This window comes from Panthera onca, chromosome C1 (assembly GCF_046562875.1).
Source record: "Panthera onca isolate mPanOnc1 chromosome C1, mPanOnc1 haplotype 2, whole genome shotgun sequence".
Taxonomy (NCBI): domain Eukaryota; kingdom Metazoa; phylum Chordata; class Mammalia; order Carnivora; family Felidae; genus Panthera; species Panthera onca.
Genome location: NC_138346.1, coordinates 150,974,559 through 151,001,130, shown reverse-complemented (window position 1 = coordinate 151,001,130; position 26,572 = coordinate 150,974,559). Strand labels below are relative to the sequence as shown.

The following is a 26,572-nucleotide window of genomic DNA, read 5'->3' as shown; positions in this document are numbered from 1 at the left end:
AGAGTAAAGTATGAGAATCTTGGGGGAATAAAAGCTTTGAAAAACTCAGACATTTCTGAGAATTTAGAAGACCATGTGTGTGCCCAGGGCTAAGTGCTTGCTCAGGAAAGACTTGAGAGACCCAAAGCTCTCTTGAGAGGTCCATCAGGTTCTGGTTGTTAATGAAGGAGCAGGAAATGAGAATAAGGCAGAGTTGTAGACTGTCTAGTTAAGTGTTGAAGACATGTCCCAATATACATACATACACACACACACACACACACACACACACACACACACCATCTGCAAAGATTGGGAGTGTTTGGTTTGGGGGAGGTTTTCTTGGGTTTTTGTTTCTTTGTTTTTTGGCTGCAAGTGTTTGAGGAAAGCTCTGTTCACTTACCAGGTGAGTACTGACCTAAAAGAACAGGAACTTCAATGCCACACACAACAAAATATACAGACTTCACAAAATTATTTCAGAAAGATCACTAAACAAATAAAGAACAACCATAATAAGCAGCAAGAAAAGCCTTGTAAAGGAGGAAGAATTTGATCTCCAGAGTTGCTACATTATTAACATTCTAAATGTCCAGTTTTCAATAAAAAAATTTACAAGTCATGCAAAGAAAAAAGAAAGTATGGCTCATAGGCATGAAAATTACCAATTAATAGAAAGCCAGACATTGGGCTTACTAGACCATCAACTATTTAGATCAACTGTTTTAAATCAAATAGTTAAAGGAAACAATGTACAGAGAACTGAAGATCATGAGAATGATATCTCATGAAATAGAGAATGTCCATAGAGAAAGAAGTTATTTCAGGATCCAAACTGAAGTTCTGGAGTTAAAAAAAATTCATGGAACAAAAAATTCATTAGAGAGATTAAACAGAAGATTTAAGAAGTAAAAAAAAAATCAGTGAATTTAAAGTTTAGGTCAATTGAGACTAACTAGTCTGAGAAACAGGAAAAAAAAAAAAAAAAGAATGAAAAAAATGAACAGAGCTTCAAAAGGGAATCCCAAAAGGAGAGGAGAGAAAAATATTTGATGAAAAATATTAACTTATACATCCAAAGACCTCAATGATCTCCAAGTAGGATAAAACTCAAAGACATCCACACTAGAACATATTATAATAAAACTGTCCAAAGCCAAGACAAAGAGAACCTTGAAAGTAGCAAGACGAAGCTACTTATCAAACCCTAGTGATCCTCAATAGATAAACAGTTGATTTTTCATCAGAAACAATGGAGACCAGAGGCAGTGAGATGACCTATTATTCAAAGTGTTGACAGAAAGGAGTGGGGGGTTGGGGGGGGGTTGGAGGAACTGCGAACCAACAATTCTTTATCTTGTAGAAATATTCAAAATTGAAGGAGAAATTAAGACATTTCCAGATAAAAACTGGTAAGAGTTTGCTACTAGTATATGTGGCCTATAAGAAATGCTAAAGTGAATCCTTCTGGCTGAAATAAAAGGACACAAAATAGTGACTCAAATCCACACAAAGAAATAAAAAACACCTGGTAAAGGTGACTACATAAGTAAATATAAAAGTCACTATTAATGTAGTTTAGGTTTGAAACTATTTTTTTCCTTATATTATTTAAAATACAATTGCATTAAACTATAATTATAAATCTATGTTGATGGGCACACAATATATGCAAATATAATTCATGACAAAAACAACATAAAGAAGGACAGCGCTATATAGAAGCAAAGCCAAGACTTGGCAGAATGTATTTAAAAAAACAAAAACGAAAACAAAAACAAAAACAAACAAACAAAAAAACATAGTCCAACCACACATTGTCTACAAGAGATTCACTTTAGATTCAAAGAGAATGAACAAATGGAAAAGATATCCTATGCCAACAGTAACCAAAAGAGAGCTGGAGTAGTTAAACTAGTATCAAACAAAATAGACTTTAAGACAAAAATTATTACAAGAGTCAAAGAAGGACAATATATAATAATAAAAAATACAATGTATCAATAAGACATAGTAATTATAAACATATATGCACCTAACAACAGAGCTCCAAAACATATATAGCAAAAACCAATAGAATTGAAAAAAGAAACAGTTCAACAATATCAGTTACAGTCTTCAATACTCTACTTTCAATAATGGATAGAACAACTAAACAGAAGACCAGCAAGGACACCACAGAGAGAGGTGTCCCTTACTATGTACAGCTACATTACATGAGATAAACTCTGGCAGCACAGAATGTATACAGTATGCTTTTTCAGCTATTTTTATACTGTCATCAAACCAAACTGTTACTTATTTATGTTTTGACATTAAATATTAGCACATATAAATATAAACATGATTAACATTAAAATTTAGAAATATGTGAACATCTACTAAGCCCCACCCAAAAAATTTTCCTTTGATACAAGCATTTAGCAAACCAACTTTAAACAATTAATATACAATTCCCACTAATACTACATAAGCCACGGTTAAAATAATTTGATTAAATTATGATTAAAAATTACAAGGAAATTTGTTGAACAATAATTTACCTGGCAGTTACATTTCCAAACATCTTTTTTCACCACAGCATTTTAAAAATCAAACAACTGGGGCACTTGGGTGGCTCAATCGTTAAGCATCTGACTTTGGCTCAGGTCATGATCTCAAAGTTTGTGAGTTCAAGCCCCACGTTGGGCTCTATGCTGGCAGCTCAGAGCCTGGAGCATGCTTCAGATTCTGTGTCTCCCTGTCTCTCTGCCCCTAGCCAGCTTGCTCTCTGTCTCTCTGTCTCTCTCTCTCTCAAAAATAAACATTAAAAAAAATTTTTTTTAATCAAACAATTAAAATAACTCATGTGTTTTTATTAAAAGCAACCTCAGCCACATTTTCTTTGAAACAAACAAACAAACAAACAAACATTGCAATAAACTAACATTAGAAAGCAAAAGGAAACAGGAATATTAAGTTGTAAAATCTATGCTCAGCTAACATGTCTAGTTCTTAAACATGTCTTAGCTTAAAATGTGCTTTATTCAATTTCAATTCAATTACCATGGTACCTAAAGAAAAAAACTTATTTGTAACTTTTATATGTTCTGGGTGATAAATACCTACCCATGACCCATTGCACCATTAGCTGGTTTTACTATAAAAGTTTTCTGCTTTCTCTTTTTCTTCAATTCTTTCATATAGTTCTGGAATTGTGTATATTCAGCAGGGAAGATCCATGTTCGAGGAACAAAGGTATAATCCAGAGGCCGGGACTTGATCATTCTGTAAATTAGAGATAATATGAAAAGTAATTTCCATTCAAACTTGTCTAAATTTTCTTTCTCTGTGCTACTGACATTTATTACAAGGATTTAAATTCCCTCCATTTCTTTTCATTTATTGATTCATTCAACACATGTCTGTAAAGCACCTACTATGTGCTAGGCATTATTCTAGACACTGGAAGGATACATCAGTGAAAAAAAATAGACAAGAACCTCTGTCCTATGTACTAATTTATATATTGGTAGATTATTTAAGTATATACTTTATGCTAGGCACTGGGGATATTAGGATAATTTAATATGGTCTTAACTCTAAAGAATTCACATATAGGCTATTAAATACAATGTGATAGATACAATAAAGACATACATGGCAAGGTAATATGTGGAAATAGTAATTAACTCTGCATCTGGGATGACAGGACGGGTACCAGGAAATGGTGTGCCATTCATATTGCTTCTTTAAAGATGATTTTGAGTCCTCAAGGAGTGGCTTTGATCATCTTTTACTCCAGTGTTTTTTGAAGTTTAACTACCTTTCTGAGAAAACCATGTGAAGCCTAAGTATACTAGAAGTTTGTGTTTCTTTGTTTATATGAACTACATATGCCTATACATGTGGTTTTATGGCTGCAACGTATGTCCTGATATTTTTATATTTGCTAAAAACCAGGCTGCCTATTTGAAACATAAGGATAAAACTAGGTATAAAATGTTTACTTTTGATTAATCTCAATTGTTAACCGTTTTGTACATATTGATTCCCACTGAAAATGAAGATATTTTAAAATGTAATCAAAGAAAATCTGATTGTTTTAAGGAAGTTCTTTTTAATAAATGTACATAAGTCTTTTATAGATGAGATGACACTGTCTTCAAATGAGATTAGTCAAAACTAAAATGGAAGCACCATATATGGTATGCACAGAGGTAGGGCCTAAATTCTAAAAGGAGGGTGTGGAATGCATGAGCCACTTGGCCTCCACAACTGTAGGCTCCTATGGTTATATTTCAAGTGCTCTTTCAAAAGAACTCTGTAAAAAACTTATATTTCCATTATAATAAGGGAAGTAATTACCAACTCCATCTATCAAATCCAGAATAAGCCAACAAGCTAATTAATTTCAGTACAATATAGGCTAACATTGACTGGTTTGGAAAACACACACACACACATATATCTAAAGGAAGCACAGTAACAGTGCTAATGTCCATGTTTTTGTTTCCAATACCTTTAAGTGTATTTATTATATTTTTCCCAATGATATGAAATTAGATCAATTTAAAGTTTTCATTAAAATAATCTATTTTAAACTAATCATATAGTATTTATGAGTGATACCATTCTTTCACACATATATTTGGAAAAAATCCAAGCACACATATATTGAAGAGAAACACTTTATTCCATTTAGCAATCTAGCACAAATCATTTGATGTAAAAATGGATAGCTTCAAAAGAGACATGCAGTCTCTTTTGGAAATTTGGAATTTGGAAATATGGAATAATTTCTGCTCATAGCTGTCATGGATTTACTAAATGATATTAAACATGTAATTTAGTTAATTCTCAAATAGGTCATAACTCTCAATCTAATAGAAGATTATTTTTTCCTTAAGGAGAATTCCAAAGATTCTATAAAAATAAGAAATTGCCTATTTTTAATAGCCTACTAATGGGTCTACATTCAACTTTCTTGACTCTCCTGACCATACAGACTTCTGTTCTCTACAAAACAGATAGAATGATCTTTTTGAAATGCAAATCTCCTCATATTACCAATTTCATCTCCCCCTCCTCTCCTGTGGAATTTGGGATAAGGACTATAATCCTAAACATCACACTTCAACTAATCTCTCCTGGTCCCCATCTATGTCTCTGTGCTCTAGCTACACTTGGCCTTATTTCAGTATCCTGACTATTCCTGCTTTCTTGCACAAACATGACCTTAGCCCATACTATTCTTCCTGCCCGGAAAGCTGTTATATACCATTTTACCAATAAACTCTTACTCAGGATTCAGATTTAGGCTTCCACATCACTTCCTTGGGGAAAGTCTCCAATGCCTCCCTAAGCCAGAAGTCCTTCACTATGCACTGACTTACAACTGTGTACCTTTATTTCATAGCACTTATCACAGTTGCAACCCAATGTTGTAAAAGCCTCAAGTCTGCTTTTGATCACCTCATGAGCCCAGAGGCCAGCACAGTGACTCACATATAAAAATTATATTTAATAAGTATGTGTTAGATGAAAGTAAATGACTTCAGTGAAACACGTCCCAAACGTTACAGAGGTAATTTCCATTCCTCTGATGTCCGTTCTTCCTATAATCCCTATGTTACTAAAGTGTTGTACCTTCATGATCTCCTAAACCAGAAGGCTACCTACCAGTCATCTTGAACATTTCTCTACTCCCCTTGGATTCTCACATCACAGCAGCTTTCCAGTCCTGTCAATTCTATCTCTTTCGTATTTTCCAGATGTATTTTCTCTTCCCCATTACCACTAGCTCTCCTTTAGTGTATTAGATGTTGACAATCACCTACTCCAGGGCTTTCTCCTCCTTTCTACATTCTTTGAGTCCATTATCTATAGTCCCACCAAGATTATCTAAAACATATCATTTCTCTGCTTAAATCCATTAAAAAAAGTCTCACTTCTCTCAGGATAAACACAAATGTTTGCTGAGTAGTTAAATAGATTAAAGAATCAATAATTAAATAATTGAACAAAATATAGTTACATGGCATCCGCAGCCTGGCCTTTGCATTTATCTCCAGCATCATCTCAGGCTAAGCCTCCTGACACCCTATAAAACCACAGAAACTGCTTAAAAGTTCCCCAAACATATCATGTTGGTTTAAGCCTCCGTAAAGTTTCTACCACTGTTGTTTTTGCCTACAGACTCCTTGACTTCTTTTCAAAGAATAAACTCTTATATACTTTTCGATATCCATTTTGATTTTCATTTCTCCAGAAAGCCTTCCCTGCTCTCCTAGAAATGACCTCTGTCATCATCTTTGTCACCACCATACACTGACTCTGCCCCTAATGTGGCACCATCAAACTGTATTATATGTATCACTCTTTCTCCCTTATTAAAATTTGAGTTCTAGGCAGGGACTAGGCTTTATTTGTCTTCTTTACCTCAAAGTTAGCAGTCTCTAGTCTACAGTAGATATGCAAAAAATATTTGTTGAGGGAATGGATGTATAAACTGTCACATGATGCATATAAATATCTAATTACACACCAAGGTTACTAACCTTTCTGAGTTTTCTTTCTAAAAATGTTCTCAAATTATCACTTAACTTCCTTAAACTAAAAACAATGTAATCAATATAAATATACATCACGTTAAAAATTCTGCAGTTCATTTGGTATAGCACTTGAGAACTTGTGAACAGTGTTTCCTATAAAAGACTGTTACTCCAAACACTGGTCTCAGACAAATTTATGTATATCCCTGGGTAGGCACATACACATGTGTCTATATGTATGAATGCATACAAATTCACCTACTACAGTGTCTTGCACATGTTAGATGCTCAACAACCAGTATATGATTACACACACACACACACACACACACACACACACACACACAGTGTATTATGTTGCCAAACTGCAGTAAAAAGAAGCCTAAGATTCTGGAGACTAGGATTCTGCTCCAGGTTTGCTATTAACTATTTGTTTGACTTGTGCAAGATAGTCATTTTTGTGACACTCAGTTACCTCCTCTGTAAAGTGAAGGAAGAACCAGGGAACTTCTAACCCCTGCTAACTCTACAGTTCTCTCTTCCATCAAAGTATCATTTCAAATCAATGTAACCTGGTGAAAGATACACTATAATATTGAAAATGCAAATTTCAAAAATTATAAGAAATTCTCTATTATAAGTAAATGAAGATTACTTGGTCATATTTCTTGCTAAGAAATCCTTTCTACAGATCTCCCCCATTCCTGGAAAATGGTTGATCCTCTGGAAAATAAAAAGGTAAACATTAATGTTCTCATTGACTTAATGAATATATTAATTTATACTATAATAGAGTTACATCCATCTTCTGAGTTAAATATTTTTTTAAAGCTATTAACGTAAAACATTTAAAATTAAATGACCTACAAGGAATCTGTAGAATTCAAGAATCTACAATAAGCAAAGAATGAAATTGCAAATTTTTTCAGAAATCAGAAAAGGGTATTTACACAGGTATCAAAGTTACAATTTTCTGTGTCAAATAACTAGTAATTCTATGTCCAAATTATTTCTATTATCCTCAATTTTCTATATTCCTACAGATAAGCATTGTATAAATATTGGTGAAAATGGCCTTGTTTGTTCCCTATGGTCAATTTTGTATTTCCCACCACACTAACAAAGAACTATACAAAATGTCAGTTTTCTAAAGTTCTGTGTATTTGGCTTTTTAGTTTGATGTCTATTTTTTTAATATGCTTGCATTACATTCTAAAAATCAAAGAATGAAGCCAGACTGCACATAGCAGACATGGTAAGGTACTTCTAGTTCCTGATCTGTCTGTGCAAGCTACTCCACATCACCCATCTTTAAGCATAACACAAAGCAGCAGTGTAGGAAGACTTTTCTCCTATTCATTCTTCCTTAAAGATGGAAAGAGGTTATGAGGCACCTGGGTGGCTCAGTCGGTTAAGCATCTGACTCTTGGCTTTGGCTCAGGTCATGATCTCATGGTACGTTAAAAGTTCGATTTGAAAGAATTCAGGCCTTATGTGACGAGTCAGTACAACCGGACAGCAACAAAACAGATTGTTTGGGTAAGTTAGAACTGAAATTTAATATGTCAACACATTAAGAACCAACCCTATCTAAGTAAAATTATAATGGAATTCATATAACTTTCCTGATAACCAATAATTGGTCATGATTAATTCCCCACCTGGTAATTTTGCAGCTCGGCAATCTTCTCCTGCTGAACTGCAGAATCACACCATATAAGGTTGCTTGTTTCATCCTCATCTGGAGTTTTCATAAATCCCATTTCATCTATTACTAAACGAACTGCAAGTAAATGGTTATGTTAAATGAAAATTAAAATACTTCTGAAGTATATTCGTTGTGGAAACATTTTCTGATATGCGCAAATTTTATCTCACAGTATTTCACTTGCAAAATATCCATTAGTTATAGCATAACCTTGTTTTTAGTTACAACAATTTATCTAGGGCCAAATTATACTCACAGTAACTGAGAACTGTTTTTAGGTTGCACTCAAAATCCCTGGTTTCAGCCCTCCGAGATTTAGCGGGTACACAACACTGCTAAAGAGTTCAGGGATTATTCATGGCACAGTGAAAACATACACACAGCTGAGACAACACCTCTACTAAGGAAAATGTACTTCAGGGCTTTTTTGTGACCTTGGGCTAGGTACAAAAGGGAAAAGGTAATAATAGTCCCTGATCATTAGACCTATCCTTTACTTTCCACCTCCCCAGTTCAAATTATTTTTAGCAGTTAAAACCAAGTCAGCTGTGTTGACCCAGGATATGAAATAATGAAGCAGAATTCACAGCAGAGATCTAGAAACTGGCCCTCCTATCTGCTCCTAACCCTTTAATCCTATTGAAAGAATTTATGCTCAGAGGAAAGCTTGTTTTTTAGTACAAACTATTTATATGCCCCTCTCTGACTTGAATATCACAATTAATATCCAACAAATTTCAAATTTAGAATAAAGACAAGCACAGGTGCCTGGGTGGCTCAGTCGGTTGGGAGTCTGACTCGGGCTCAGGTCATGATCTCGTGGTTCGTGGGTTTGAGCCCTGCTTCAGGCTCTGTGCTGACAGCTCAGAGCCTGGAGCCTACTTTAGATTCTGTGTCTCCCTCTCTCTGCCCTTCCCCCGCTCGTGCGCTGTCTCTGTCTCAAAAATAAATAAATATTTTTAAAAACTAAACGAAAATTCTGAGTCTTCATAGAATGGTGTAACTGTATAGATGCACTTCAACATTTTATTTTTAAATGTTTTTAAACATACTGGTACCCTTCGTAAAATGGTAATTGGGGGTCAGTTGTCTGAATCTACCTGGCTCAGGCATAAAACTGATGAACAGACACCTGTTGGTCTCAAGTCCTAGAGACTCTGATTGCTTATTTGGCTGAGGAGAAGGAAAGGGCTTTTTATGCACTGGTTCTGAGAACCCAGACATAAAAGGAGGGAACAGTGATTGGTGGTGGGTGAAGTTGGGGCTGGCGGAGGAATGTGGAGCTGGAGCAGTAGTTTTCCATGAGAGGCTTGGGAACCTTTGGGGCTGTTCTGAAGGCCCAGGTAAAAATGTACAAAGCAAGAGTTTGGAAAAGGGCTGTTCTTCTCTGGTCTGCCCCAGACCACCATGCAGCGTTAGTGAGCTGAGGCCTCAGGACCTGCCGTGCCACGTAGGGCTCCCAGGAAGGGCAAGGGCAATAGCCACACAGTCTGGGAGACTCCTTTAACTGGCTCATAAGCAGAAAAAAATAATGAGGCCAGAGCATCAGCCCAAGAGTAGACCTGCTCCTGAGTATAGGAGAGACACTGTCTGGGGCTGCTCAGAAATCACTGAGAAGACCTTAAAGAGAGGATTGGAGCAGGTGGCAATTAGAAGGAGGAGGTATAATGAGCTACTCAAACGTGGTCATAAATGTATACATGAACCAGTGAGGCTGAGGACATTCAGGTTACATAGCCATAGTGGAAAAGATCTACTCTTTCTTTAGATTCACAAAATCAAATATGTAAGGTCAGTCATATATAAGTCTCTTTCATTATGAAGTTCAAAGCTTGGAGAGCTGACAAAGTCGAACTTCAAAATACAATGTCGGGAGTTAAAATGTCACTTTTTTCTCCAGTTAAGTTTAATTTATTTAATCAAATTTTTGTTTGAATTGAAATTTTAGAAATCAGTTGGAATCTTTTAAGGATATCATCCTCCACTACATGGAAAAGAAACCCCTTCAATGTGTCGTTTCAAAATAGAAAGTTGTTGACACCTAAAGCCTAACTCCATGCCTATAAGGCTGATGTGTTAGGAGCTCTCTTTTAAAAAGGAGGTGAAACAGTTGCCTCCACATTGAACTTCTACCAAGCCAAACACCCTACTGGAACAATAGAGATTAACCATATGAACCACTTTCTCACATTTCCCTTTGCACATCACATACCCGCTTCTCGGATCTTTTTTGTCCCCATTTAATAAAAATTACCAAAAATACATTCCTCACAATTTGTCCCATGATTTTTTTTCCCTAGACCCATAGAGCTTTCAGAGGCTAAGCAGAAGTTTTACAAATAGGAATCCATGCAACTATCTAAATTTTAGATACAGAAGATACATTTGTTTCTCATTTTAAATTTCAATTCTTACTTTACTTAGGCAGCATGATATAGTAAAAAGAAAACTGAATCTGGAATGAAATGAATTCAGGTTCAAGTTCCACTTTCGCCATCTGTATGAACTTGGGTAAGTTGCTAACTCTCACTGGGCTTGTTTCTTCAACTCTGCTATAAAGGACATATTAAGAAAATCATGTGAAATGTCATAATGTATTAATTATAGAACTGTGGAAATGCACTTCACTCTTCCACAATGTGTCTTCATAAGGAACTATAAGAAAAACTTCTCTCAAGACACAGGAACACAGAAGTCCTATATCCTTTGAATAACCAGTATGATTTTATCTCCTGCTGTGCATTCTAGAGTGGATTGTGTTTTAATATTTGCTTCGGTTGAGGCTGCGAGTCAAATCCATCTCTAACTATAGAGGGTCTCAAGGAATGTATTTTGTATTCTTATCAGCCACAAGATTCATCCTATTTTCCTGTTTTTATTTTTCCATGCATATTTTCTTATGGCTATTAGCCACTTCAAAGTCACTATTAGAGTGAGGGAAGACAGGGGGAAAGGGAGCAAGGGAGTAATGCAGCCTATATGCAGGGTTATTTGGAAGATTAAGTGAAATAATACACGTGGAAATGTTTGGCCAATGGTTATAAAAAATTACTATTAGAACTATAGCAAGGTTTTCTGCCTGAGGAAATAGGCAACACCAGGGCAAAAACACAGGTGTGTTGACTAACGGCTTAAGTGTATTTCCATTATATAAGTCAACTGTCAAGGAAGCAGTAATTAAATTGTAAGAAGTACACTGTTGCATTCACTAGCTTAAATAAGGGAAAAGCAAGGTAGCATTTTCTCCTAGACACATGGTCCATTCTCTCTTTCCCTCCCCTATACTTAGTTAGCACTGTATTCTCTCAACAGTCCCCGATTCAAGGCCCTACAGGAATTTTGTTAAACACAAATGAGCAGGCTCAGCAAGGAGGTAGGAATCATTATAAAGAATGCTAAGGCAACTTCAGCCCTGGGAAGACTTCCTGGGAAAGTGACAGGGAAGTGCACTGAAACACTCTCCTATAGATCAAGGCTCCTTATGAACCCCACCAGAACCGTAAAAGCAAGAGGGTAAGTTAACACCACCCATCAATCACTTTAACAACAGTCGCCTTACTCTTGTTCCTAGAAAACATGCTGCAGATAAACCCTGAATCTTTCATATTTCACCCTCCCATGCTAACTTGCTTCAAGTCCCTTCCTCTGAGGACCACTTGTTGGAACAGAGTATCAGGGGACCTCAATTCCATTGAAGTATTCCACTGATTGCTCAAGAACTTTGGTGAATTACTGTAAATGAAATGAGATTCCCAAAGATTAATAAGGGTAAGAATAATTAACATCCTTGAGGTTCACATGATTTTCCTTAACTTTTAGTGCAAAATGGTTGAGAGGAAGATTATTTGAGTACTTACGGTATTTGTTAAGAGTTTTGTTTGCAATGCTGGACAAATGTATCTTAATCTAAAATGATTATTCTTCTTATCTATTCTCTATACTACAGATACTGTTTACACATAAGAACTGCAATTTCATTAATAAAAAGCAACAGCATCATCAAAAGAATTTTTTAAAACACAGAGAGAAATATATTTTTACTCCTTAAGCCAGGTTCTCATTGTTTAATAAAAATCTCAAATTTTGTGTTTTTTTATTTTGCATCTAACATTTTAATCTGTTTCATGTTGATTTGATACTTGATTTAAAAACTAAGTATTAATCAAAATCACATCTATTGAATACTACCCCATTAATAGCTAAAGCTTTTAGCAATGTTTACATTGATGTTCTTTCTGATTATTAACATGTTAAATGTCTCATAAAATAGAAAATTTTATAGAATACATTTAAAAATCAATTACAGGGGCACCTGGGTGCTCAGTTGGTTAAGCTGAGCTGACTCTTGATTTCGGCTCACATCATGATATCATGGTTGGTGGGTTTGAGCCCTGCATCAGGCTCTGCACTGCCAGCACAGAGCTTTCTTGGGATTCTCTCTCACCCTCTCTCACCGCCCCTCCCCCACTCATGCTTGCCCTCTCTCTCTCAAAATAAATAAATAAACATAAAAAAAATCAATTACACAAAAGATTATTATCTCCAGAATTTCTACATTGTTTTCAACATCAAACCAGTTTCCCCAACAATTATGATTCTGAGGAGACCTACCAATTTCAAACTTTGTCCCAGCAACATTTGCTGTAATGATTCCCTTCTTTTTCTTCTTTCTGACTTTCCTTTTCATTGTGCTTTGATAAGGCAATTCTGTATTCAGATCCAGGGGAGAGGGTCCCTGAATAACTTTAAAAGAAATGTAAACCAGCCAAATATCACTGAAATAACAAAAATTCCATAGCAGAGAACACAAATGCCCCCCCCGCCAAAAAAAAAGTAAAATTATAAATTCTACTTAAAAGTCCTCAATTAATTTTTAATTCTTAAAAAAAAAATTCAGTGATGATCTATAATATATCCACATTTTGTAGTGTGATTAAGTCAATCTGCTTACCTCTTTCTTGAGGCAGAGATGGCATTATTGTCTGTGCCTGTGCCAGTGTGTGTTGCTGTACCAAGCTCTCAGGAAATCTGGAAGGCCTGCATGAGTCTAAGTAGGATACAGCTCCAAATCACTGAAAGTTCCTATCATATTATCTTGGTGGAATCCTCAGATTTCAGGACACCGAAGTTATGGGATGAGAAGGTACCTGTAGGGATTTTAAAACAAAGTCATTTTAGAAAACAACTCTGATGAAAATTTTCTATTGTCTTTAAAAGTCAAGTGAAGGTGAAAGTTACTGTACTCAATCGACAAATGTTTGTTAATTTATAAAACCTTACACAAAATGCCAAGTGATAGTTCCCTGTCCTAAAAAGTGTAGTCTAGAGGAGGAGGTTTTATTTAAGTTACATATCATATTTACACACAATAAATAGCATGCCATACACAAATAATGACGATAACCACACTCGCTATCATCTACTGAACGCTGACTATCGTAGGCCACTTAAGCCATTTAATCTTGCAGCAAAACCATAAGGTGGAAGCTTTTATCCCTAGCTTACAGTTAAGTAAATTGATCTCAGAAAGGGCAAATCTTTACACAAAAGTGACAATGTGGAGATTAAAGTGAACAACTCTCTGGTGTCAAAGTCAGTGCCTTAACTAGGACCCCACACAACCTTCAACCCAACACCTGAAAGTTAGGTGCAGCATCACTTTTAACATGACACAGCGAAGTGACTGCCAAGGCAGAGATCACATACAACGAAATACAGAGAAAAGCGATTCCTCATGAAGGGGTGGCGGGGGTGAGGGGGGCTTGTTGGTAGGGAGGGAGTTGATGACTTCATAAAGTAGACCACATTTGAATTGTGCCTTAAAAAATGAACACAATTTTGAAAGGCAGAAAATGAGAGGAGTCATCATTATGCTGATCTTATTTGGGCACACAGAGGAATGCAATAAACATTTTTTAATGAGCTCATTTGATTCGGCTACACCTCAGCAAGGCCTATATTACACTCCACTCATTTTCACTGTGTATGTATGAACCTAGGTATTTATGCCCTGACTATACTATATTGCCCAGTCTATACTGTCAACTTTCTAATTTCTCCCTTCATGTTGTAAGAATCTTTAAGTTCTTGTAAAATGTCTCTAAACACAATGAAAAACTATAAAGCCTATCATGATAAACAAAGGTATGGTATCAATACCTTTATCAGGAGGTTATCAGGTTTATCAGAAATTCAGCTATATAAAATGTGACTCTTAATACATCACCCTCAATAGTCATTATTAATAATAGGATTCATTATTAAAGAAAATTTAGAACTTAGTTTTTGGGTATCATTTTTACTAGAATAATTACCTAGAATAATTCAATATGAAAACTAGTTAACTATTACTTATTACAGAACAATTGTGGACAGGCACTGTTAAGAATCTAAAATACCTTACCTAATTAACACACCTGGAATTGAGATACCATTTCTGCAGTTTTCTAGATATGGAAATCAAGGCTAAATAAGTTAAATATATCAAGGTAACACAGTTTATAAATAGAAACCTAGGCTTTGAACCCAATTCTGACTGATTGTTCATACTGTTCACAGAGCCCCACTATTTTCAGACCCCGTGCTAACATGCTATATAGATGTTAAAAAAAAACACAAAAACTTGGTAACCCAGTTGCAGTGCAAAACTGCCAGATATGGGTGTATTGTGGGAGATCACAATACTTCAAAATCAAACAGTGAAGTCACAGTAAACATCCCCAGCCTGACCTGAGCTCCCAATTCCAAGCTGGAAATAGACTAGATTACTTTTCAGAATAAAAGAAAGGAGTGGTCTAAAGTTCAGTGTGATTTCTTTCTGGTAGCTCTTTGATACCTCAGGGAGGTAACTATTTGGGTTTACAAGTCCTTGTCCAACATCTTGTTACTGGAGTAAACAAAGATTCTCTTATGGTAACAGAGTACGTATTACATCGAAAGTAGGTGACAAAGTCAAGAAGAGTTTGAGACAACATCTGCCAAACTACGTTGACAATAAGTTAGTAATTGTTATCAGCTCTAAAAACAGATTTGTTAATTTCTGACTTAAATAATGAGCCAAACAGCTTTAGTATAGAGCTCAAAACAGGAACTGTTATCTCTTCACTCACCACACAGGAATTTAAAGACCTTAAATTTAGTCTATCTTTATATGCTTTACTTAGTTGCATTTATATTTTGGTGAATAACAGTAAGAGTGCTTTAACAAACTCAAGAACTTCATCCTACTATCTCAATTCTAATTATTTCATTGTATCCCTAGTGAAGGATGTGAGACGGCAAGATTGATCACATCACTTAAATGAGCCATGGTTACCTACTTTCCAGAAGCACACAGTATGTTTCAGTTACCTCCGAAATACTTCAAGCCAAGGGTTTCTTAAGCTTGGCTGCAAAGTAGAATCACCTGAGAAACTTTTGAAACTCCTAGTGCCAAGGCCACACCCCAGACCCAAGTGGGGCCCAGGCATCAGCATTTTTTAGCTCTCCATATAATTGTGTCATGCAGCCAAATTTGACGTCTGCTGCGAGCACATAGTGACACTGAAGCCAATAATAGTTAGTTATAACATACACAGACAAGAAAAAAGTAAAACAAAGAAGAAAACTTTGGAACCTGTATTTAAAAAGGCCAAATAGGTAAAAAAAAAAAAAAAAAAGAAAGAAAGAAAGAAAGAAAGAAAAAATCATCCATTAAAATCTTCATCTCTAGTTGAAGTAAACAAATTGGGGAAAAAAAGAATTAGAAGATCAGCAGAAATTGATTTCTAAGACAAATAAGCAATTTTGTTCTGCAAATAAGCCATTTCCAGAAGGACTCAATTCTCAGAAATGTCAAGCAAATGGGCACCTTGAATGTAGAAGTTCAAGGGCTACCATGCAAAACAATAGATACATAAGACTAAAACACAAAAAGCTGTAATTCCAATACATTTGTGTTGGAGTGCTCTTTCTTCCCAGTTCTTTCTGTTGAATTACAACCCATCACTTAAAGTCCAGACACAAATTTCCACTCTTTCCTTAGAGCTTCCTCTGATTATGTTTGAAGAAATTCATTACTCCCTCTTCTGGTCTATCACAGAGACCATTATTTGTACCCCTATCATATCACCAACCACAAACTAAGAAGGTAAGCTCTGTGAAGACAAGTGGTTCTGGTTTTCTTCTATCTTCTTCAATCCTCCACTTCCAGAGGCTAGAACATTGCCTCACACAATGCCAAGTAAGTACTTGTTCATGATGCCACCTGGCAGTAACCAGAGGTGGTCGTGGGGCTCTGAGAAACAAACACATATCATTTACAATATACTACTTTCACATTTTTAAGTGAAAAAGGCCAAGTACCTAGAAGTTTACATCTGGGTAAAATAACAGAAGAGCATGGGGGAAATATGCATCGAGTGGTGGCAGCCTGTTGTGGCAGGTGCACAGCTAAAGGAGACACTCTTTCGTGTACAGCCATTAGTATCCCGCGCTATTACCTTTTGAAAAAGTAAGATACATGTGATAAAAGTTTGTTTCATCATTACAATGTTAATAACAAACCCACCAAACTTTGCATGTCATTTAGATCAAAATATAATATGACAGAAAGAGCACTGAACAAGAGGTCAGTTTCGATTCTTATCCTTTATTCTGCCACTTAACAGATACATGACTTAATTTCTTACTGTGCAAAAGGAAGAAATTGACTTTCTCCAGCCTTAGAGTCAAAAATACCAACCAATGAGGATAGCATTGGTTGGTATTTTTGATAATAAGATGAATACCAAACACCTTTTGTGGAAATTATGAGAGAAACTCAGATGTTCCCAACATCCCAGGAATCTGTGCCCAGTGAATGCTATATAGAATGGGTTCTTCAAACATATTGGCAGAATTCTAATTACCATAGACTACTAAATTTTAGTAATCTTAACCAAAGGTCAGTGGGAACCAAAATTAGGGTTAAGTTGAAAATACGTAAAATTATATTAAATAAAAATTTAATAAAAGCTGTTTTTATGATGAGAAGGAAGAAGAAAGAAACGAATATAAACCAGTACCTCCTGTGTACTAAGCATTTCTCACATAACTTCATGTGTATTTAGTCCACCTAATAAATGCCCTGGTATGTTTTATTCCCATTTTATATATAGGAAAATTTAGATTTCATGGCTAAGTAACTTGCCCAAAGTCACACCTAATAGGTGACAATGAAGTGGCTTGTCTTTAAAGCCCATGACATTTCCCACTTTGTATGCTACCTTCAAAATTCAGTCTTTAAACATGACACATTAAAGATTTCACAAAGAAGCTTAATTCTGCTTGACTGGAGCTGTTTTAAAAGCTAGAGAATGAGAGCAAGAGAATCAAGCTGTGGTTTAAAATGTAGTTGAGATCACAAAGTTGCATCAGATTTAATCTGTCTTCTTAGAACCCCAAGGCAGCTATCCATATCCAGACTGTCTTCCTGTTTTTTTTCCTTCATGAAGGTACTACAATTCAACAAATACTCTTATGTAGCAGCCACTGTTCTTAGTGAACAAAATAGGTTAAAAAAATTTTTTTCTTTGTGGTGCTTACACTCTAGTTGGGAAGAGACTAACAATAACAGCAAACATATTAAATAAGTAAACGTCAGAAAATGCTAAGTACCGGGGGGGGGGGGGGGGGGGGGGAACACAACTGATTAGGAGACCAGGAACGTGGGGGGAAAGTAAGGAGAAGAGTTACAATTTCATTTTATTTTTATTTAATGAAGAGCCTTTTATTTTTATTTTTTATTTTTTAAAGTTGATTTATTTAGAGAGAGAGAGCACAAACAAAGGAGGGGCAGAGTGAGAGGGAGAGAGAGAATCCTAAGCAGGCTCTGTACTGCCAGCGCAGAGCTTGATGCGGAGCTCAAACCCACAAACCATGAGATCATGACCCAAGCCGAAATCTAGAGTCAGATGCTTAACCAACTGAGCCACTCAGGTACCCCAAGAGTTGCAATTTGAAATTTGAATCCAGATGGATTGAATACAAATGGAGTTGATAAAAATCTGATGTGTATGTGCACATATGTGCCTGTAAGCATATGAGGATATGAACATGTGTGAAGGGGAAGGAATGGAGAAGACATACCATTTCTGTGGTACTGAACAATGTCTAAGCCCTCCAATATGGTTCTTCTTCCTAAATCCTGGTTTTCCTATGTATTTATTTTCTACATTGGTTTTAAAATTACTGTTTTCACACTGACAAGGAGAACAAACATGTTTCACAGTGTATATAACCAGTTTTATGTACTTTTGATAGGGTATCAATTTTCTGACGGAGAAGGAGAGAAGAGGGGCAGGGAGATCCCAACCCCTCTCTCCACCTTGTGTCCCCAGGACAGACATTAGATTTGCACATACTGCTGATGACTCTCTTGGGTTCTTGTCTCCTAGCATCATAGTTTTTGGCATCTAAGTTACTCCTGTCCCCCTTCCATACTTGCTATCCTACTAATGATATGACTTTTCAGATCTCAAAACAACAATCTATATTAGGAGAGGCTACATTTTGCTGCAATAATAAATATCCCCCATATCTCAGGAGCTTAAAACAGCTAAGGTCTATCTCTTAATCATGCTACATATCAACCAAAGACTGGCAGGGCTGCTCTGCATTTCACAGTCACACAGGAAGCCAAGCTGTTAGAGCAGCCATCATCCTAAAACCAGTCACTGTACCAGAGGGAAAGAGTTTTGGAGGCTCTTATATAGGCAACTAATGACACACAAAATTTCTACTCACACGTCAATGGCCTGAATAAGTCACATGACCCCAGCCAACAAGAGTTAGGAAGTACAATCTTATCATATGACCAGTAACACTAACAACCATCACAAACTCCCTATTTGAACCTTGCTACCTCCCCCTGGGCACTATTTTCTAGTTCTCCATAGCTCCACTTTATAGTATTCTCCTCTGCCTGGAGAAGAAAAAAAAAGATAGCGAGACCCTGTACTAGGCCCAGTATACCCCTTAATTTTATACAATGGATAATTAAATTTCTCTATCCTTCACGTGCTCTGGACTGTAACAACACTGATGAGGAAGAGGAAGAACACAAGAAAGAAAAGGGAAGGGATCGGGTGATTTCAGTCATTTAATAAATGTTAAACATACTATGTGCCAGGCACTCGTCTAGGTTTTTACATCTAAAACTCTGATCTTCACACCCTAAAAGGTGCCGTTATTATTATCCCTATAGACAGCTGTTTGAAGAAAAGAGGTACTGGGGCGTCTGGGTGGCTCAGTCAGCTAAGCGTCCAACTTCGGCTCAGGTCATGATCTCACGGTTCGTGAGTTCGAGCCCCGCGTCGGGCTCTGTGCTGACAGCTCAGAGCCTGGAGCCTGTTTCAGATTCTGTGTCTCCCTCTCTCTCTAACCCTCCCCCGTTCATGCTCTGTCTCTCTCTGTCTCAAAAGTAAATAAACGTTTAAAAAAAAAATTTAAAAAAAAAAGAAAAGAGGTATGATGAACAATGATATTGAAACACAAGGTATAAGAACATTTTTAAATGATAATTCTGCAAATTTGCCTCAAAATAATCCTCTCTGGATTTCTAAACTGTAACTATCTCATGAAAGATGTTTCTAGTACTACTTCAAAATAATTTGAAAAATAATGTTACAAAAATCATATCCAATCAGGCTTTTACTTAGGGGAAAAAAACACTCTACACACACATAATGTATTATTGCAGAGAGGTTACTACAAGTAGCAGTCAGAAATCTATTACTTCATGAAAATTATCAAATGAGACAGCTGATTTTTTTTTTTTAATGTTTATTTGAGAGGGAGAGAGAAAACGAGAGAGGAAGAAGCAGAGAAAAAAGAGTGAATTCCAAGCAGGCTCCACACTGTCAGCTCAGAGCCTGATGCGGGCTCAAACCCATGAACCCTGAGATCATAACTTGAGCTAAAATCAAGAGTCAGATGTTTAACCGACTGGGCCACACAGGCACACTGAGGCAGTTGATTTTTGTGTGTGGAAAAAGAAATATTTCCAGACATCAGGTCATGAATACATTCATCTATTTTTGTGCTGTAACACATCACTAAATTTTAGCACTTGGTCCCCAAACCAAATTTGATATATTATTTTTATTTGCAAAGAGATACTGCTTTTCTTTTTTTATTTTATTTTTTTAATTTTATTTTAGAGAGACAGAGTGTGAGTGCGGGAGCGGCAGAGAGAGAGGGAGACACAGAATCCGAAGCAGGCTCCAGTCTCTGAGCTGTCAGCACACAGCCTGACATGGGGCTCAAACTCATGAACTGAGAGGCAATGACCCCAGCCGAAGTCGGACACTTAACCAACCGAGCCACCCAGGCGCCCTGAGATACTGCTTTTCTTAAGTGACAGTAAGAAAATGAAAGTAAGTGAAATATGCGCCAATTTTTAAACATTAAAATTTGAAATGTTTCTTATTTGTTTTGATATTATCAGGATTGGATTTAATGTGAGCTCTAGACCAGTGGCTTCTTAAACTTTCATGTGCATACCAATCATCTGAGAATACTATATAACTACGATGTTGAAGTCCAGATTCTGATCCATTAGTTCTGGGGTGGGGCCTCAGAGTCTGCATTTCTAACAAGTTCCCAGGTATGCTGCTCCACAGACCACACTTTGAGTAGCAAGACTCTAGGGGACCACAATGTTTAATACTAAGCTGACACTTTTTTTTTTTAAGCTTAAAGCCCTTCTTTATAACATGTAAAAATTACAAAATTATACAGTGACTTTAAAATTCACGTAAGTGATATGAAATTCCATATTAATGTTAAAGGGCTCCACGAGTCAAGAAAATAAAATAAAGATTAGGAAATGTTGGCCTAGAGCAGGGATTCTCGAAGTGTGGCTCCAGGAACAGTAGTATCAGCATCACCTGCACTTATTAGAAAAGCATTTTCTTGGGTTCAAGCCCAGAATTTTCAAATCACATTCCAAGGGTGAGTGAGGCTCAACAACTGACAAGCTCTCCAGGTGATTCTGATGTAGGCTAAAGTTTGAGAACTACTGGACTACGGGCCAACAGCTGGTGGCAGGGGCAAACTCCAGGAAAGTGGAGGACACCACTGCTGGAGTCTACTCCTTCCCCACTGGTCTTTTTAAGCAGAAACATGTGCATGATTTAGAAAGAAAGCATTTGCCAAGCAGGACTCTGAACAGCTGGAAAGGAAGACACTTACTACAAAGGATCTCTCCTTACTACAAAGGATTTACTACTGGAGACAGCTAAGTGAGGTGAGGTTTTATTAATCTACAAAGGCAACTGATACCCCTGTTTGAGCCCAAATCAGCCACCAATGGTGACCAACCAAGACATTCATTTTAAAGATAAGCAGTCTACTAAAAATCATTACACATATGAGGATTAACAGTAACCACAAAGATTAATAATATACCCTCTGCTCTCAAGCACCGGGCCAGGAGCATGGTAACTTGATCTGAAACAGTCATGATTAGCTGAGAAATGGGGGAGAGGGGTTGCAGATGAACATCAACATTGTGGTACATTGCTGCACGCATGCAACGAAAGTACTATGCGTCAGTAAAAATAAACAAACTAGAATTACATGATGAATCACACAAATAACGCACATGAAAAAAAGTTGAGGAATACATATAGTAGTATACTATTTATACAAGGTTTAAAAGTACATAAATAACATATAGTATATATTGAGAGAGAGAGGGAGAGAGAGAACTTAGAAATGAACATATAATGAAATAAGTGTCAAGAACTACATGGGGAAGATAAGAAAGGAGGAGGAGGAGGCAACAGCCAGTCCTGTTCTACAGAGGATGAGCATCGAATATGTCATTCCTAACATAAAGAATGAATGCACCCTTATCATGGTTTAGCCTTCTGAAACAATAGGGAAAGTAAAATGGCCAAGATACTTTCATTTGAACCATCACATGTCTCCTTAGAATAGAATTATGTTCTAAGTCGGAAATTTAGGTCTGATCCTAACTCATAAGAAATGTGGAGTCACTGAAGGACTTTAAGAGGAGTAACACAATCTAAATATTCTTTTAATGTTTATTTCTGAGAAAGAGAGACCGCATGAGAGATGGGAGGACAGAGGATCCCAAGCAGGCTCTGTGCTGACAGCAGTGAGCCCAATGTGAGGCTCAAACTCATGAACCATGAGATCATGACCTGCACTGAAATCAAGACTCAGATGCTTAACTGACTGAGCCACCCAGGCGTCCCCTAAATTTCTTTTTAATCGATTGTACTGGCAGTAATCACGGGAGCTGGATAGGACGGGGCAAGAATGGAGACCCGGTCCTGAGAGGATGTTACAAAGACATCGTTCTCCAGAAGAGAGATGGTACGAGCTTGATCACAGATAAAAGCAACAGACACAGGGCAAAGGGATACTGCTACTACAGTTGGTGATCAAGAAAGGAAAGGTGATATCAGATGACTTGGAGATTTCTGGTTTAGAGGATCTGGGTAGAAGCGGGCACCAGTCATCAAGAGAATGCCTGCAGAAGGAAGAGTCATTGTGTCGGGTAAGGTGATTTCAGTTTTATATTTTCAGAAAAGGACAGATAGAAAAAAAATAGAAAATAACACAACAGAATGAGTGATTGTAGATAAGGAAAACCTCTACTTTCATAAATAAAATGATTTTAATTAAACATAGAAAGGTCCATTCCAAAGCTGACTGCTCCCATTTCTGTGCTCTCTGCCAAGAAATTACAATAGATTTTCAAAACGCCCAGCTGCCTGACTGGTGAACAAATGACATCACCCAAACAACCATCCTAACAATAGTACATTGGCACCCCTCATTGTGTGTATAAATTAGAAAGGTTTTCAGAGAAGCTACTTACTTCCTGAACACAGAAACTTCTGTGTCCGTTTCTCAGACTGGGTATATTCCCAAAAGCTAGCTCTGTAGTGTTTTAGACTTGAAAAAAACATTTGATCAACCACTTCTAAAAACCTGAAAGAAAGCCAAGTGTGACATTATATAAGAATAAACAAACAGAAGAACTATTTATTCATTCTAGTAACAATTAATATTGACTTTGAGCAACAGTAGCTCTCACTAATGTACTGCTTATTTGTTTTCCAAATCGCCTTACCCTGCTTAGTATTGGTTCAATGTTTTTGGTTAAATTACAGCATCCAAACAAAATGTCCACTAGGCTCTGTGGAATGTCTTGTCTTTAAATTTAGCCTAGTATGACATGAAAACAATAGAAACTGATAAATAGGAAATGATAACACAGCATACCTTGAAGGCATTTTCCCCTTATTAATAGTTGTTTTATTTTCAGTACTTAGAATAATGAAAAAAGGCAAAAAGCTTACTCAGTAAATGTAGAACTAAATAAAGTTCAAAGAAGTAACATCCATAATTCAGTCAACAAAGTGGCAAAAGACAAGGTGACTTGATAATGTAACCATCAAAGGCTTAAGTAGAGTCAAAATCCTCTTTGGGTACATTTCCTTTAGAATGTAATACTGCAGTTCTATAAAATTCTCCAGTAGCCTAAAAAAAGTCTCATTTGCTCCTTAGGAATAACATGTGATGTTATCAGTTAGTTTTTGCATATATCACTCCTCTTGTGAATCCATTTGCCTCCTCCCATTCCCTCACCCTGCAAAGAACAGTACCAAATCTAAGACAGCTGAACCTCATATCCTCAAAACACCCAACCTATGCTTGACGACACAAAGACTTCTCTTGTTCTAAGCTACGGAGTTGGAACTGTGGTCCTTTGGACCTAGCTCTCCCTAACTTTCAGTAACCTAGATCACAAGGTGAAACAGAGGGACTGGGGGAAATGGAGAATTTCTAAAATATCCAGTTCTCTGTTCTCTGCCAGAAAATGCACAATAGATATCAAAATGTGCAGCTGCTTAGCTGGTGACCAAATGACATCACCCGAATGTCATCTGATACCAACATTTATAGTTTTAAATGTCCAAAACTTAACTCTTTAACTTCCACTGAAAACCTGGCACTCCTCTTATGTTCCTTATCTTGACAGAGGACCTCACTATAGCCAAACAGAGACAGATAAATTAGAATCATGTTTTACTCTTCCTCTGACCTTATTTGATACTGATTCAATGCATACCTTGTTGCCAATTTTAGGGTATGATTATTTTTACTGTTTATATTTTTATCTATTTCTAAAACAAGTTTTAAATCTTAAATATATAAAATTCATTGGGTTTTTAAACAAGCCTCCTATGTCATCCATATTGGTTAATAAGTTAACACATGTTGAAAGACTACCAGCTGCCTGCCTGATAGCCATTCACTCGTTCTTCCTTACTAACAAAATATTGACTGGGTTATTAAGGTGGCACTGTACCAATCTATATAACCACATTTCCCAGACTTCCTTACAAGTGTACATGGCCATATGACCAGGTTCCAGCCAATGAGATATAAGTGGGAGTTATTAAACAGGAACGTAGACAACTGGTGGACACTCATTTTATTTGCTTTTTTTTTTCTTCCATCCTGGAATGTAAATGCAATTGCAGGAGCTGCAGCAATTCAAAGAAAATTGGTTTTGTCATGGAAATGCTTTATCAGTCTTGGACTGACTATGTCCAGAGAAAATAAACCTCCATCTTGTTAAGCTATTGTTATTTTACGTTTCTGTTACCACCATCTAAATGAACCTTGTATTGGACATGCTATTCCAATAGAATTATTATTTTGGTTTCTGAACAAGATATAGCAGCCTAAATGCAAAGTCACTAGCACACTGCCCTTGGACATTTATCATTTGCCACAGCCTACACTTACCCATTTTCTGTGAACAGTAATCTGAATTTCCTCTGATAAAGCACTACTCCGCCTCGATCATTTATCATTTATCATTTATCATTTGCCACAGCCTACACTTACCCATTTTCTGTGAACAGTAATCTGAATTTCCTCTGATAAAGCACGACTCCGCCTTGATCCATGTGCTTTGAATGGGGTGGATGCTGATCTCAGCCCCAACACTGGGCAAATGACTTACATCTAAAATTACTGAGGAATCCCATCTCCTTGATCATGGGATTGGTTCAGAGATGAACACAGGATCCAACTAAGACCAGCAAGACTCAAGCCAAGAACTCATTTTCAGATTCTTAAAGAATATAGGTTCTCTCTTGAGCTGGATTTGAATCTGAGAACATACGTACCTGCACTGGTGGTCCCCATCTCACCCCTACACAGAACCTGAGGATGAAGTTATATAAAGGAGGCAGAAAGATAGATAACACATTCCTGAACTTTTCAGTCACATAAACTAACAAATTTCTTTTTTGCTTAAACCAGGTGCCTAACCAATACAAATATTAATGAACTTAGGTTCCATTTTTTTTTTTAAATAAAGAGAATTACTTCAAAATATCCTTGCATAAAATGCCACAATTCAAGTGAAATAAGAGGAGGCTACATTGTATGTTTCCTCTGTGAGACAATTGGCTCCCAGGCAGCAGCTTTAAAAATGTCTTTGAATTTACATATTCTTCAATCTCAGACACAGAGCCTGAAGTTACCACATCAGAGGGATACAATTTGTTGGGAGGTTTTGAACTTTAAGTAAGAAATTTTCAATTTTATTAACTTCTGGTATCATGTATATTTGTCATAGTTTTCAGACCCCTGTAAATTAAATTAAAGCCCAGTAAAATTATGCCATGGTCTGAGACTCATGCAGTCAAAGTTTAGAAAATCAATACAGGAAAAGGAAAATGTACAGGCTGAGTTCATATAATGCGCTGCATACCTCCATCAGCTAAAATAAGATGTGTATAACCGTTAGACCCAAGGAGGAAAAGAATAACTAGGCTATTTTGTTTCTAGATCACTAAGCTAGGTGCAAATTGATTTATAAAATCAATCTTTGGAAAGAAATAAAATACTAGTAGCCTTTATGACAGGCCCACTATGAAGAAAAATAATTAAATTTAACTATATTTTAATAAACTTGGCCTATTTTAAAGTAAGAATCTTTCAGGACACCTGGCTGGCTCAAAAAAGCATGAGACTATTGATCTCGGGGGTGTGAGTTCGAGCCCCAAGTTGGGTGTAGAGAATACTAAAAACAAAACAAAACAAAACAAAACAAAAAAAACTTAAAAAAAAAAAGTAAGACTCTTTACCAAAAGTCATTCCAGGCATTTAAAAACACTGTATCTATCTGGCACCATGATCTTTGATGAGAAACTAGTCCTTTTATGGAAATTCAAAGGAAAAGAACTATTTTGGTCTTTTATTCTAGCAAACACTAATGGAATGCAGAAATGGTGCCTGAAATTAACCAGAACACAGTGACATAATATCCACAGAT

The 26,572-nt window shown here is 36.5% G+C and overlaps 1 protein-coding gene across 6 annotated transcripts in view; it reads right to left on the bottom strand.

Annotated features, from left to right (window-relative positions):
* TTLL7 (tubulin tyrosine ligase like 7) overlaps window positions 1-26,572 on the bottom strand; it is a 139,348-nt gene that overhangs the window by 78,989 nt on the left and 33,787 nt on the right. For 5 of the 6 annotated variants that reach the window (XM_060624331.3, XM_060624333.3, XM_060624325.3 and 2 more), the window contains exons 2-6: window positions 13,172-13,367; window positions 12,832-12,963; window positions 8,174-8,295; window positions 7,168-7,235; window positions 3,088-3,246 (exon numbers count right to left, since the gene is read on the bottom strand). In XM_060624331.3, coding sequence (XP_060480314.1) covers window positions 3,088-3,246; window positions 7,168-7,235; window positions 8,174-8,295; window positions 12,832-12,963; window positions 13,172-13,196 — 506 coding nt within the window. In that variant the 5' untranslated portion in view covers window positions 13,197-13,367. The remainder of the gene's footprint in view (window positions 1-3,087; window positions 3,247-7,167; window positions 7,236-8,173; window positions 8,296-12,831; window positions 12,964-13,171; window positions 13,368-26,572) is intronic. The other variant, XM_060624330.3, reaches the window with a different exon arrangement.